This window comes from Haliotis cracherodii, unplaced genomic scaffold (genome assembly GCF_022045235.1).
Source record: "Haliotis cracherodii isolate W230 unplaced genomic scaffold, xgHalCrac1.p SCAF_7, whole genome shotgun sequence".
Classification (NCBI taxonomy): Eukaryota; Metazoa; Mollusca; class Gastropoda; order Lepetellida; family Haliotidae; genus Haliotis; species Haliotis cracherodii.
In genome coordinates, this window is record NW_027266330.1 from 17,892,448 (window position 1) to 17,907,916 (window position 15,469).

At 38.2% G+C, this 15,469-nt stretch overlaps 2 protein-coding genes across 2 annotated transcripts; both read left to right on the forward strand.

Annotated features, from left to right (window-relative positions):
- The first annotated feature begins 1,043 nt into the window (after window positions 1-1,043).
- Window positions 1,044-4,083, forward strand: LOC139447703 (uncharacterized). The gene is made up of 2 exons (XM_071229150.1): window positions 1,044-1,122; window positions 2,745-4,083. The coding sequence occupies exon 2, from the start codon at window positions 2,821-2,823 to the stop codon at window positions 3,859-3,861; it is 1,041 nt and encodes a 346-aa protein (XP_071085251.1). The 5' UTR covers window positions 1,044-1,122; window positions 2,745-2,820; the 3' UTR covers window positions 3,862-4,083.
- Window positions 4,084-11,649: 7,566 nt separating this feature from the next.
- LOC139448506 (uncharacterized) lies at window positions 11,650-14,667 on the forward strand. Its single transcript, XM_071230065.1, has 3 exons — window positions 11,650-11,698; window positions 12,782-12,848; window positions 13,548-14,667. Exons 2-3 carry the CDS (start codon window positions 12,789-12,791, stop codon window positions 14,640-14,642), a joined length of 1,155 nt encoding a protein of 384 aa, XP_071086166.1. The 5' UTR covers window positions 11,650-11,698; window positions 12,782-12,788; the 3' UTR covers window positions 14,643-14,667.
- Window positions 14,668-15,469: the final 802 nt, after the last annotated feature.

Sequence of the window (15,469 nt, forward strand, 5' to 3'; positions counted from 1 at the left end):
AATGGGGACATGGGATGGATGCCGCCTGTTGTCAGACAGTGGAAAAGTGTAGCAAGACAATGGTGTCGCCTTAAGAATATGTCTAGTAGGTTAAACAAACACGTGTTTAACTGGGCTGATAGATACGCTGTAAATGGTTGTAAAAATTGGAATGGTAGGGTAAGAAAGAAGTTTAGTAATATGGATTTAGGACATCTATTAAACGCCACAGGTTTTATTGATAAATTTTCCTTTTGTACACAGGTGGACCAATGGTGTAAAAATGAATATTGGAGTGATATGTTAAGAAAGGAAGAGGGGCGAAATGGGCTTAATAAATTGAGAATGTATCGATGTTACAAACAAGTATATGGGACAGAATACTATGTTTTAAATAAGATGCCCAGAAACTATAGATCGGCACTAGCCAAGTTTAGATGTGGAGTGGCTCCTATTCGAGTGGAAACCGGTCGATACGAAGGTGTACCTGTCAATAATAGAAAATGTTTTCACTGTCATGACAGCGTAGAAGACGAGGTCCATGTTTTGTTTCACTGCGCATTATATGATGATATCAGGGCAACTCTTTTAAATGAATGTATTGCTAAATCTTATAATGTTTTAGATATGCCTGATATCGACAAACTTTGTTTTATTTTCAGTGACTCCAGTGTGTGTTTTATACTTGCCAAAGTCTGCTTTTTAATTCTTAATCGTAGAAAACATCTTTTATATGGATAACTTTTTACTATATCATCTTTATATCATTTATGTATAAATTCTGTGACAATTCGTCTCTAATAATTCTATTGAATGGTTCTGTACATTTTATCTAAGCTGTTTTATGTATGTACAGGAGTGAGACGTTAATAAACTATTGTCTGTCTGTCTGTGTACTGTTCTCAAACTCGCGCTCCGTCAGTACGTGATGACCTCAGTGTGTACATACATCTCTTTGTAACTCATCCATGCAAAGCGTTAGCGTGCAGTTCCTTCGGATACGTTTGTTTATTCGACGATGTTAACATCGTAGTGATTATCTGGGTCAGTCGGCCATCCCTTAGGTAATGTGCAGGTGTCACTAGGCTGGGTGAAACAGGCCACACGATCAAAGTACTGGCGCATCAACGACATACTTAACAGGTAACCTCCCTGCCAATGAAATTATTATTTGCTGTCTGACAAAAGCACAGTTGTTGCTACTACCTTCCTTTCTCTACTGCGGGTCATATATGAACTAATGGACACCTGAGCTTATAAGGTCACTGTGACCTAAACACAGTGACCCGGATGTTGCTTTGTGCGTTGGCAGCTTCAAAAAGGTGTTTCGTTCCAGGGAGTAATATCTCACGTACAAATTTTCAGTGGATTTTTTTGCCAAGGATATAATTACCATAGCCAGTATCTTACTAAAACTGGACTATTTTCCCTTATGGATTTCTTTCCTCAGGAAACTATTTGACCCGGAAACATTAATCTTTTACATATACACCCTGTACGAGTCAGCGCGAAACAGTTTTCATATTATACTGTGTACATTACGAGGTGTTTCAGTGTCATGCTACTATGTGATTATTGTGGAAATGAAATACTACCAGGCTCTGATCGTGTAACTGTGTATGACAAAGACGAAGAAGTGCGTTATGTGGCACGTGGTGATCATATACCACCAGGATTCAAGTGTGTCACTGTCTGTATGAAAGACGGCTGTGTCAAATATCTCAGAGCAGGAAGCAGCGTACCAGTGGGTTTCGATATTGTTTCTGTTTATGAGAAACATCGGGATATACTGTTAACAAAGAGAAGGGATACTAGTCATATACAATCAGGAGTACAATGTGTCCACGTCTGTGTCAGATCGGACGCTGTGCCATACAGCAGGGAAGGTTACATTACAACATCAACTGATATGCGTCTAACAGCTCCACAAGTACTGCACACAGAGTGTCTGTTGTAAGTAGGACACACACTGCGAGGACTGAATACATGTACTTGAATATGGCGCTTGAACACTCTTATTGTGATAATATAAAATTATTATTGTTATTTTTATTTTTATTTATTATTTTATCATAATTTATATTATAATTAAAATATTACGGCTTTACATTTCTATTTTTTTCTGATGAAATAGTTTGGGTAAATGTGCTATTGTATTAACTGGTGCGGAAAACAACAATAACTCTCTCCTTTGACTTACTTGTCCACTGTCTTGTGCAAGTACATTTACTACAGAATTAATTTTAGAAACCTTTAGCTAATAAACCTATGCTTATGAATTTATGGTACAGGGTGAGAAAAGACGTTGATATTAATCACAAAATAATATTATATCAAAATGCACTGACTTGCGCATCATAATCCCGTTATAGAATCCTAGCAACTGCTTATGATACAGAAATGCAATTCTGTACAATATCTATCTTAAAGTAGTAGGGGCGGTAGGGTTGTCTATGGTTAAAGTGTTCGCTCGTCACGCCAAATACCCGGGTTCCATTCCCCACATGGGTACAATGTGCGAAGCCCATTTCTGGTGTCCAGTGATATCGGTTGAATATTGCTAAAAGCGGCGTAAAACGATATTCACTAACTCATTCTGGAAGGATTAGATATATGGTAAGGAGAGAGGGTTTTTTCTTGTCAATATGACAAGTTATTGTTAATAGGTATTCGTTGTGTATGTCCTGCCTGAACTATGTTTCCTGTCATCAATATACTTTCTTATTGTTTACTAAGACTAAGACAGTTTAACTCTTACTTTTCAGTGAACACAGAGCCAGGTGTGAAGAAGCAGTTCGTACTTTTGTACAGCTTGTCTCTTCAGCAAGCAACGTCCTGTCGATGGGAATTGACGTTAGCTACCTGTACGGTGCCGCTGTACACGAGAAAGACGCTAGAAAGAAAAAGAGAGAGAAAAGGGAAAATAAAATTCAGGAACTGTCAAGAAACGTCTCGGCACTGCGTAATTCAAACGGGGGATACGTGCTGATTCATCTTGTTGGTTTAGTACCAGGTGATTTTTTCACTGGCGCATTTGATGAGTTTGTGGACATAAAGCTAAATGGCTTGATTCAGGACGGCAACATGTTTAGTGATGTGTATAAGAAACAACGACTAAGCAGTCACACAGAACTACAATGTTTTCATGACTTTCTGTCTCTTTTCGTCAGTGCCGCTTCCGCGGTGACAACTTCAAACTTCAATACAAAGATTGCACTTGATGATTGTATAATAGAACCGACAGCAGAAACACTTCGGAGCTTTTTGAGAACAAAAAGAAGATTAAGTGAAACCTTCCACAGACTTTCAGGAATCGTATGTGCGGATGACCTCAAGCATGTGCACGAAAGCAGATCAATTGAAATGAAGGGTCACTTTCTTTCAAAGGAAAGTGATGAGGAACTTGCTTGTTCCATACTTAATAGTTTTAAACTTGCAGAATATATAACCGCATTCACCAAACTTGAAGGCGGGGGTTCCTATTTATATGGAGTAAACGAGATTTCTTGCACGGAACATGGGTATGCATCTAAAACATCCCGACCCGACCCTGTTGTAATCAATAATCAAGATTATTTAAAAAAGACTTTGGAGCAGAAGATTCGCGATACTATTCTTGTCTGTGACTATGATGGGAACACATTACCAGATGCTAATGTAGCTGAAGTTCATTTTATTCCTTGCATGTCACATTCTAAAGAAACAAAAGACAGACCTAATGGTCAACCTGTTATCATTCACGTTTCTGTCAGGTCAGTTAGTGGGATTGTGTTTTATGATAAAATGGGACCATTGGCCTACAAATATGACAACACACAAAGACTAGTCACCCAAATGGATATCAAGGAATGGATCCGTGCGTTTCTAAAGACGTCGGTGTAGGTGATATGGCAGGTAACCATTCCTGTGTCATCCGTCTCCCTTACAACCATGAGAGCAGTTTCTGTTACACATGTAACATGTACTTTACGGAACAGGTCACCTCACCTCACGGTGGCATCTCCAGGCCGAGTGTCCTGTCTCGTCATGGAATTTGTTTCGGTGGATAATCGCGTTGGCGTTTTAAATTTAGTAGATGTCCATCTCCATGTATATAAAGTTGAATCACATGCATCGTTTGTTATTGTTTTCTTTTTGTCAGAATCAGCATCGTCAAGTCTTTACAAAAGTATTGATGCCTGGAATGACTCGTTTTATAATGAAACCAAACACTTGCTTCGAAATATATGTGTATCTCTTTATATTGATTTTAAGAGGGCTACCTATTGCTGATACGGTGCCGCACTGAGATGATGCTCACACTGTGATAGGTTTTATCACTGCCAGTAATCTCACTGATGTAACGCCTGGGCAAGATGTTAAATACCGTAGCATGATTATGGCTTTAGACAAGGAGACGCATACAAATTATCTAGAAAGGGTTGCAGGGCTATCTACACTGAAGGGGTTATTTCAGAACGATAGTTTAAAATGCTTCAGCCTTACGAGTGTTCTCAAGAACCTTATACGGAAATAGTTCCCACTGTCCCCGTATCAAGAAAAGACAATGTTTTCATAAACCTATTTGTTTACCGAGTACAACAGCGGCAGTATCAGCCATTATTTGAAGTCATACGTCGCGTGTGGCTATCGTCTTGTAACATGTGTATGCTGAATATACTAAATTCGCTGAATATACTGACTAAAATAAAATGATAATGTGAACTATTAACTTAAATGTATTGACTAAAATATAATGATAATGTGAACTATTAACTAAATTGTATTGACTAATATATAATGATAATGTGAACTATTAACTATAATGTATTGACTAAAATGTAATTTTAATGTGAACTATTAACTAAAATGTATTGACTAACATATGATGATAATGTGAACTATTAAATACAATTCCAGATGCATTTCTTGTGCTTAAAATCATACTCTGACAAAGGGATTAAATTTGAAAATGAAAAATTGAGATTTGCTGAATTTATCTGAAGTAATGTCAGGTAGTTGGACGGAAAAGAGCATATTCATCATCACACAAACACGTTCGCCTCTTATTTAGATTCTCAAGCCTTTGTAACTTTACGGGGATGTCATCGAAGATATGTGGTATGAAATTCTGAAATGTCACTACTCCCTTGCTTCCCGAGTAGGATGTCGGTTAGTAAAGGTGACAAATCCCTTTCAATTACCATAAGAAACACCTACTAAAAGCTCCGTCCATTTTCCGATTCCGAACTATATCATAAGCATGTGTCTATGAATCACTATCAAATAAGATGAAACATTGTTCTTTATTATATGATGCGAAGTTTTACGCCATATTCATTACCCTAAAAGCGGTTACGTGTCATTGAACAGAAGCGCATAATGACACAATGTTGTCTGACAATTTACGTCATCACATGCCTGGCAATGATATGGGGCATTTTGCATGATGGAGCCAACATGGATGCGGTCATTAAACAGGGGATGTAATAACCAGACCCGTATTACACCCCCTGTCGGGCTGATATCAGCGCATGGGTTAAAAATTAGAGTTACGTCCCTTAGTGCGTCGTCTGCTCAGTTGGCTTTCCCGCGACAATGACTTCCAAACAAGGTGAAGATGTTTTGCATGCATTTGCAAATAGATACATTTTACAATTTTATGTCATGGTATATATGATAAAGAGGTTATTATATTGTAGTTTTGATATCATACCCCATTTCAGCTCGAGACCCCAATATCAGCTCGAGGGTAGAAGGCGAGGGCGCACTGTATTAACACATATATGACAACAAAGTGCTAACTTAACATTTCAGTATGACAATCGGCGCCTATAGGACACAGAGATCCACTGAAGGATACATAATGTCATGATCTATATAGGGACGATACACCAACTGTGCGATTTGATACATAATTATCATGATAGACCCGTCAAGAACTGGGGTAGAATAGGTGCTCAGCAACCCATGCTTGCCGTAAGAGGCGGCCAACTGGATCGGGTGGTCAGACTCGCTGACTGAGTTGATGCATGTAATCGATCCCAATTGCGTGGATTGATGTTCATGATGTCAATCACTGGATTGTCTGGTCCAGACTCGATTATTTGCAGACCGCCGTCATATAGCTGTAATATTGCTGAGACCGGCGTTTAACAAGAAACAAACCAAAACATATCATGATACCTTGATCAGATAGATATCACGGTACTTGCATGTGCACTTATCTGTAGTGCGTGAGCCATGTTTTTAATACACAGGATGGCCAAATACCTGCATACTAATGATTTACAGTTGGCAGTGTCAAGTATGGCACAATGGATGAAAATATTTATGTTTTCACTGCTCATTTTCTCCAGTAATTAGTGTTTGGTGTAACATTTATTAAAGAATACATTTAAGGTAAGAATCTAAAAATTTTACTTAGTGTGCGATTGTGATCGATACTTGAAGGAGAAGTAAAACATCGTGCATCATCCTACTACTATGTTATATATATCTACTTCAGTATCATTAACAACCCTATCAAATTATGATTTGTTAGTTCTACGTTTGTACTGACACAGATAGAGAATCATTAGAATATCTGCTAGAATGTTCTTCTCGATAGGCGGTATGAAGTGATGTCAGGTGAATTTAATGTCTCATTCAAGAGTATTGCATTTATAAAGCGACATGCATGTGTGTTGCTGCTTGTACTAGTCCGGATTAATACCGGGTTTATAGTGCTAACCCACCGAGACACCATGCTGATGTTTAATATGTATACCCCACTTAAACACATAATACTGACCCCCAGCCGACCAGTCCTTGTTTTATCCCCTTAATGCCAAGGCAGGCACGGAAAGAGAAATACGATTGTTTAACGTCTTTCGGTTTGACGCAGCTGGGGATCGAACCAGGACCTTCCGCTCTCTGGGTAGACGCTCAATCATTAGACCACGGAAGCGGTTCTTGCACAAGTAACAGTACATATTCAAACCAATAACGAAATGAGTTGACACAGTTACGTGAAACAATCACTTTAATTGGGGTTTCATATTAGTTGTAGAGTGTTTCTCGTAGTCATAGGGATCGATACACGGATAGGTTTAGCTATCTTTTTAAGTTTGTTAAAGTCGGCGATGTGTTTCTGGAGTAGGGTGATTGACTATTCCGGTCTCATGCAGTATGAACCAAAAGTATCGTTGCAGCCACATTCTCTTCTCGTTGCGCGAAACAATATTGTGACTCCAAATCTAATCCATAAACTTTTCTAATACAAATCAACCATGGCCAACAAGTCAAAACTCAGTCAATTATAGGGGAGAAACTGGGATTCAAACTAAGAATCACTTTGATTCTTGCACGTTTAAGGGAATCTGCAAACACTGGAAAGCGAATTATGACGACTGGACCAACCTTTTACTGCATCTTGGAAACAGAAATATGTTGGACTGTAATGTTCTGCAACTGCACATGTCCTTGTTGTGGTCATAAATCTCAGCGACGATAAGCCGTACAGATAAATAAAAGCGACAAAACCCTTTCCATAATCATTAGAACAGTCCTTCGTACGATTCCGAATGTAACACGAGCAGGTGTTTATGAATCACTGTCAATACTATAATATCAATACTGATAATACTATGTGAAAAGTGAGCGTATCCTGTACCACCGGTTGCAGCGATCACAAACACATGCCAAACAAAGTCAATTTTAAAATAGGGCATTACATCGAACTCCCTGTTCCTCATAACTCACGACATTCACAACTACACATGGATATATGCTAACTTGTCTTGACTTTCCTAAGAAATGTTTACCAAAGTGGTAAACGCCAAAGACCTGCATGCATTTGTTGACATAATCACGCTATCGTAGTCCACGGGAGGTAACTCCTGTCACCATACCCCAACAGTAAGTTCATACTCGCTGAAAGTGATGGTCATTGTATAACTTGCCGCATATAGGTCACCCGATAACCCATACCTGCGGTGTGAGATTATTACACTGGCCTCAACAAACAGTATGGATAACCATACTCCGTGGTGTATGTTTGTTGTTTAACGCCGCACTCATCAATATTCTAGCTATATGACGGCGGTCTGTGAATAATCGAGTCTTGACCACTGACATCATGAGCATCGATCCACGGAATTTTGATACGATGACATGCATCAACCAAGTCAGCGAGCCTGACCACCCGATCCCGTTAGTCGCCTCTCACGACAAGCATACTCCATGGTGTATGTAGTACACTACACCACAGACCACTCTTATTTTATGTAATATGGTGACTTGTTTTATATATAGTTTATCGCATGAAAGGTCATGGTACATGAAATCTAATTGGACCACATTAATCAGCTGTATCAAAACGCATGAGGCAGTGGTGTTGCCGACTCGACCGACTTTTGTTATACGTGCATACAACAGCTTCAACATAGCCGAGCCAACTGAAATGGAAAATTGTGGTAAAAGGGAAAATATACCGACAGAGACTATTAATAGAACAACAGATTAATTATGGCTATGGCTATGAAGTCAGTGACGAGGATTGTGTCTTATGTATCGTATTTTGATGTATTCGACAGTTGTAAACAAAGCATAGATTTAACGGGGGGTTATATTTTTGCAAGGGAGTGACATCGCGATTGAGATATTTCTGTTCATAAATAAATCATGTCCCTCATTTAAGCAATAAAACATGCATCGATAAAGTATGTACCATGCTTGCTTTAATTGTATATCGATAAATACCTCGGCACGACATTTATAAACCTGCTGCCAAGAATCTTACTATCACATTGTAACCCTGTGAGAGGTTCTACTTACAAGTGAGACATGCTCAGATATTTTACAGTTTGATTTGGAAGGCATAGGCTTTTCAATTGACGTTTTTTAAACCTGCTTTGGGGTATTACATATGAATAATATTTCAGTCAAAAGCTTAATAATCATAGCATCCTTGTCCGTCGTGGCATTTCATCCTCAGAAACCAATGGATACAGGCCTACTCAAACGTACTGCGTTTTCAAATTTCAAATGTCATAACGACACAGGGAATCGATATGTAATAGGCTCGGATAATATTTCCAATATTCAGGAATCAAAATACTCAAAATGTTTTGAAGCTTCATAAATCCAATGATTTGATTCCAAGCAAATATCTAAAACCTACTAGTAAATAAAAGGTATTGTAACATGTCAAAAGCCTTTGCAGGGTAAAAAGCTATAACATTGAAAATACCTAGTTAAATGCAATATACTTGCACATGCCACACACACAAACACACACACACGCACGCACGCACGCACGCACGCACGCACGCACGCACGCACGCACGCACATACATACATACATACATACATACATACATACATACATATGAAGCACTGGTACGAGCACACATTATATTGACATATATCTAAAATGTAGGTTCTTCGTGCGGCGTTAAACAATAAGCAAACATTTTTGTTTTGAATCTAAACTTTTACCATAACTTCGATTCGGCTAAGAGACTTGAGGTACAATTATAACTATAACAAACACATATACACCCAATTATACTTTCGATTACGACGACTACGATCGTCCAATCCTTACATGTACACAATCAGTTTAAGTCTATCGACTTCTTGAATCACTCTTTGGCAGAATGAGCCCGACATCTTGAATAAATTGGACATACTCTTTCATCTTTTCTACATCACATTTTGTAAAAACAAGCTTTGATATCCTGGATTGATTTGAAGTTTGTTGTTTAACATTTTGAGTAAAGCAAAACATCTAATGTAAGCCGACTCGTGGGTGGGGGGTTGGGTTGGGAATTGAAGGTGCCGTAACTTAACATAGACTTACGGCAGTCTTAGCACTAAGATTGCTTTGTGGAACGGGGCCCAGGAGGTTAAATCACCGACGTTCCGCTCTCCTTGAAATATTTGCACATCCTCCAAAGTTTGAAAATGTATAAATACAAGTACGTGCATCCGATTATTAGAATTTGAGTGACCCGAGTCAGCCACATCTCTGGAAACCAGGATTGACTCAATTCAACCTGAACTAACCAGTGTTCACCAAGGATAGCATAGTGTAATAAAACGCACAAAATGCAACCCCAGATAAAATACAAAATGATTGCTACGAGACTGAGAAACACTACAGCCATGTGTATTATTATAACACATGACTACCTGTATGAGAGGTTAACAAGTGTTACTTTGCCTGACAAAGCTGCATGTTTTATGCAATCATGGCAGTTATCATATTGTATCGTAATGAGTTTGACCCTTACATAACGCAACATCATGTCTTGACTATTAATTATGAATAATTATCTAAATACGTTACCAGTTAATTGAATGTGTATTTGTTTACTTTTTTTGTTACATTTAATAAGAATTCCTGCTTTGCCGGAGATTCTCTCTTTTTGTTTTTGAAGGTGTGGGGATCCCGGAGCTATTTTCCCCAAAACAATTCCAGGTTTTAAAGAGGTACAAGAAGAACAAGAGATTTTCCAGAAATGGGGATAATGCTGTAATTTGAGGCATCAGTGACAAAAATCAGGTCTGATGCAATTCCTCATTTGGACTTGTACCACATGTTCCCGTGGGTGTTTTTCAGGTGAACTATTGACTTGCCTTTGTATGTGTTTGTGACGGGTGCCACAGGGAACAAGAGATTTTCCAGAAATGGGGATAATGCTGTAATTTGAGGCATCAGTGACAAAAATCAGGTCTGATGCAATTCCTCATTTGGACTTGTACCACATGTTCCCGTGGGTGTTTTTCAGGTGAACTATTGACTTGCCTTTGTATGTGTTTGTGACGGGTGCCACAGGTGGAGCAGGATCGACTCACCTTAATCGCGAAAAACTGGATTCATCACTATTTGACAGTGATTCATATACACGTGCTCATGATACAGTCGGAATCTTTCAATCGGGATTTCTTATGAATATGGAAAGGGTCTTGTCGCTTTTATTTGTACATGCATGGTTGATTTATGCTTGAAACTGTATGTTTTTCATAACTGTTGATTTATATTCGGACATATTTGTTAACGTTGAAATACAAATACCAATACCTGAAAACAGTGCTGACGACTCTGCTGATTCAACAAATGCAAATAGACTGCTAAACCGTGTCCATGTTACAATATTGATATCATGAGTGATTGAGTAAATGTTATTTAATATATTCCGTCAGCAATATTCCGGCTATACACGGCGGCCACCTCCGCATATGATGACAGACATGCCATCAACCAGGCCACACACTGTTACCTCCCAACCCTCGTGTGTGCCCGCTCATGTGGAATGCATTTGGTCTTTGAATGGCATTTAGAAGTGATAAACATAAGAGAGAGAATGTTGTGATGTTAACTTTATTATGACGAGCACTACGTTTCGGGGTATATGCTTACTCCTTTATCTGGTGAATGATGATACTCTGAAACGTTGTGTTCCTAATAATACAAAGTTGACATCCATACAGCCACACATCCATCTGTCTATTATTTGCATTCGGTGCCTCTAGAACAACTCTCTTTCTCACCATCATTTATTAATTAGACGGCTATGTGTTGAGCTTGTTCACTAACCCGAAACGTACTCTATTGATTATCTGTTTCAAGTTGCGTCCTGTTTCTTTACTGAAGAGGAACGAAACCATTGTCCTTTTAATGATTGGATGATTTTGCGTCGTGAACCTGGTAACAACCATAGTATGCACACTGCTGTACCACAGCCTGTCTGAGGTAAGTGTTATACATATGTGTTACGGTTCCATCATCCTAATAACGAAATTGAATATCAATCGTGGAATGTAGTCCCCATTCTTAGCTGTATTTACCATATCCCCTCATTCGCTCATCACAATCGGTTCTGTGTGTCAATACCCTGTGATGACCCGGTAGCCATGGTGCAGGGAAGGCAATGGCCGCCGCATAGTGTGTTCTAGAACTAGTCCCGGTAGTGATGCTTAGTTTAATGATGGTATGTCAGGAGGTCTGGGGAATCAATATGGAAACTAGATTTACTAATTCCATGTGAGTCTACTTTCCATAAACTCTTTCCAGATGACTATCACATAACACAACACAATAAGGCGACAACAGTACCCTTATAAGAATGATGCTCTCTCTATTTATCACTGTAAATCTAATTTCAATTAACCATTTAAATGTTGCATGTACATAAGCAATATCACTACTGCTGTTGGTATTCTGTAGTTTACCGAATAAGTCGAGTGGCCTCGAAGGCATTGACGTGATTTATCAACAGAAAAAAACCTTCATCTTCTTCTAGCTTGAGGAAAACTAGTTGAACTGGCTTATCTCCATGAGGCAGTCACATTTTGAACATTTCCTGATTGTTCACATATTTCGAATCAATGCCTTCAACTTTGCAAACCGTAATAATCATACTTTTATGTTTATCGTACCTTTGACTGATATGATGTAAGAAATTCTTGACCGCCCGTAGGATATATCTGTAAAGTCATCGTTATAAATGGTGTTCAGTGCATCGGTTATCGGGTTCCATTTGTAATTTGAAAACGCAGTACGTTTGAGTAGGCCTTTATCCATTGATTTCTGGGCATGAAATATTTACAGAGAGCCACGAAGGACAAGGATGCCATGATTATTGAGCTTTTGACTGAAATATTAAAACCACGCCTTGCTACTCAATAGAATTGACTAAGTGAATTAAAAAAATAAAAGGTGTCTGGGTGTGTGTTTTAATTTAAAACATCTTGATTACTCAAAGAATAGATATGAGTTACAACATCTTTATTAATGGTGTCTAATGTTTACTAAACAATGATTCAATATTTTCAGTATCGACATGGTAAAACTTATCAACATCTTAAAAGAGGGTTATATGTGGCCAGGTATATTTCGAAAGGTGAGTGTTTCAGACACTATATTGAACTAAGATGCATCAGTATTGTGGCGATTTCTCCCATAACAGTATGCAGAAAAGTGATGAGTGGTTTTGTTTTTTATTGATTCTGATGTCTTTCTATCTATTGGTAACCCAGGACCTCTTGATGTTGAAATTACATTCTTTGGGCTTTTATTCGACCCCTTACATAGACCATTTGTTGGTAAAGTGATTGGGCGTGAAAGGCAAAAGTAACGGTCAAAATTATATTATGGATAACTGAAATCACATCATACTGCAACGATTTAGATCATTCTGATCAGATATAGTTTCATGAACATAGATTAAAATCATACTGCATAAAACATATTGTCCGTGCACACTATGAAAAACACTGACTCACCATTCTTTTATCCCTTCTGATCCAGCTCTAATTATTATAATTACTATCATTAACATTAATACACATATTTCATATTGACATATCTTATATTGATATTAGGGGCGGTCGGGTAGCCTAGTGGTTGGAGCGTTCGCTCGTCACGCCGAAGACCCTGGTTCCCGACATGGGTACAATGTGTGAAGTCCATTTCTGGTGTCCAACGCCGTGAAATTGCTGGATTATTGCTAAAAGCGGCGTAAAACCATACTCACTCACTCACTTTATTGATTTTACTAAATCTGTATCATTGTAATTTCATTTTGTTCACTTTGTTTCAGACATTATGTCGTCAATGGATGATTTTCACATTAATGGCTGGTGTTATGGTTTGTTCCTACATGTATGCTACGCAATCAAGGACTGAAGGAAAATCAAAGAAAACAGAAGCCAGGAGCAGACATAACACGCATCTGCGTTTTACATTCAGAAAGCAAGAAGAAAGGGGGACAATCGAAGACAAATATGTAATTTATACATGTAATACAAGTCACTGTGGGGGGTATGCTGACAGACAAAAGGGGATGGTAACAGCGTATGTCTTGTCTGAAATGCTTGGACGCAGGTTTGGCATTAGTATGATAAGGCCTTGTGACCTCTCTGAGTTTATAGTTCCAAGGGACGTTAATTGGACTATAGATATGAACTTATTTGAAAGCAAGAGAAAGGACTGGTTCGTTAGTTTTGGAAATCGTAAGCTTGTTTTATTCGAAAGAAGTGATTTGGAAGCATTGTTTCAGAAAGATGTATTGATGTACACGGGAAACATCGATTATGTCTATTCTCTTATGAAAAACCCTTTGTTTAAAAGAGTACTTTGGGCCAAGAAGTTAAGCCACCTCGATATATACAAATACGCACTGGAAAAACTGTTTAAACTTTCACCTAAAACTCAAAATGCACTGAATGGCATACTTGGTAGCATTGGCCCAAATTACCACAAACTGGTGTGTGCGCACATACGTATGGGTAAAAGTCTGACAATTCCAAGAGATAGCATATTGGCGAACCGTCCCGATCGAAAAGCTCTGGTCAGGTTCTTCAAACAGAGGTTACACCTGGGTCGTGATAAGTTATTCATTGCAACGGATTCCGATGATATCAGGGAACTATTTCGAAAATCTTTCCCCAAATCCTATCTCGAGGTAAAAGGGGATGTTCTTCATATTGATAAACCACCGGTGAAATATGAGTGTTCTTCAATGGAGAAGGTGATTCTTGATCAGTATATTCTGTCCATGTGCGACACTCTGGTCATGTCCATCAGTGGATTTAGTCGGCTTGCTGCCATTATGAGAGGGACGGATCACAAGTTGTATTTGGCTCAAGGAAATAACATATCACTCAGCCACAGAATAATTCCGACCCCTTACTAAGTGTTTACCTTACTTATCCCATACACAGCCTTGTCGTAATTCGTTTACAGTCAGTGATACAGGTTATCGGCTCACAATACAATAATAATAATAATAATAATAATAATAGTAGTAATAATAATTATAATATCCTGCACACAAGGGTATTTATTTTAAATCAGTGTTTTCTCATTCCTCATTGAAAAACTTGTAAGTCAGTTTAGTCGAGTATTATATATAGAAGGTCTATCAGTAAAATAATAGTCACAGAATTGTTCCGAGCCCTTACTAAGTGTTTTCTTTACTTATCCCATACACAGCCTTGTCGTAATTCGTTTACAGTCAGTGATACAGGTTATCGGCTCACAATACAATAATAATAATAATAATAATAATAATAGTAGTAATAGCAGTAATAATAATTATAATATCCTGCACACAAGGGTATTTATTTTAAATCAGTGTTTTCTCATTCCTCATTGAAAAACTTGTAAGTCAGTTTAGTCGAGTATTATATATAGAAGGTCTATCAGTAAAATAATAGTCACAGAATTGTTCCGAGCCCTTACTAAGTGTTTTCCTTACTTATCCCATACACATCATTACTGTCATTAATATACTTCGTTTACAAAACGAAAGGTTCATTGTTGAACCACTGTGAAAGCAATTCCTAAGACAGACAAGATGGTAACTTTGCATTCACAAAAGGTGTTTTCTACATTGATCGGCTAAGAACAAGCGGATAATACCCAAGCCGGATGGTTCTCATACATGTTGAGTGTAGGGTTAGCGTATTGTAATGTGCAATATCGTCGAAGGCAATAATGTGCAAAGTTAACATTTGAAAG

What these genes read in the sequence shown, in the direction of transcription:
- LOC139447703 (XM_071229150.1), top strand. Translation starts at nt 2,821, where the DNA reads ATGGGAATTGACGTTAGCTACCTGTACGGTGCCGCTGTACACGAGAAA.
- LOC139448506 (XM_071230065.1), top strand. Translation starts at nt 12,789, where the DNA reads ATGGTAAAACTTATCAACATCTTAAAAGAGGGTTATATGTGGCCAGGT. An exon ending in GGCCAGGTATATTTCGAAAG is followed by an intron (nt 12,849 to 13,547) that starts GTGAGTGTTTCA and finishes ACTTTGTTTCAG; the next exon opens with ACATTATGTCGTCAATGGAT.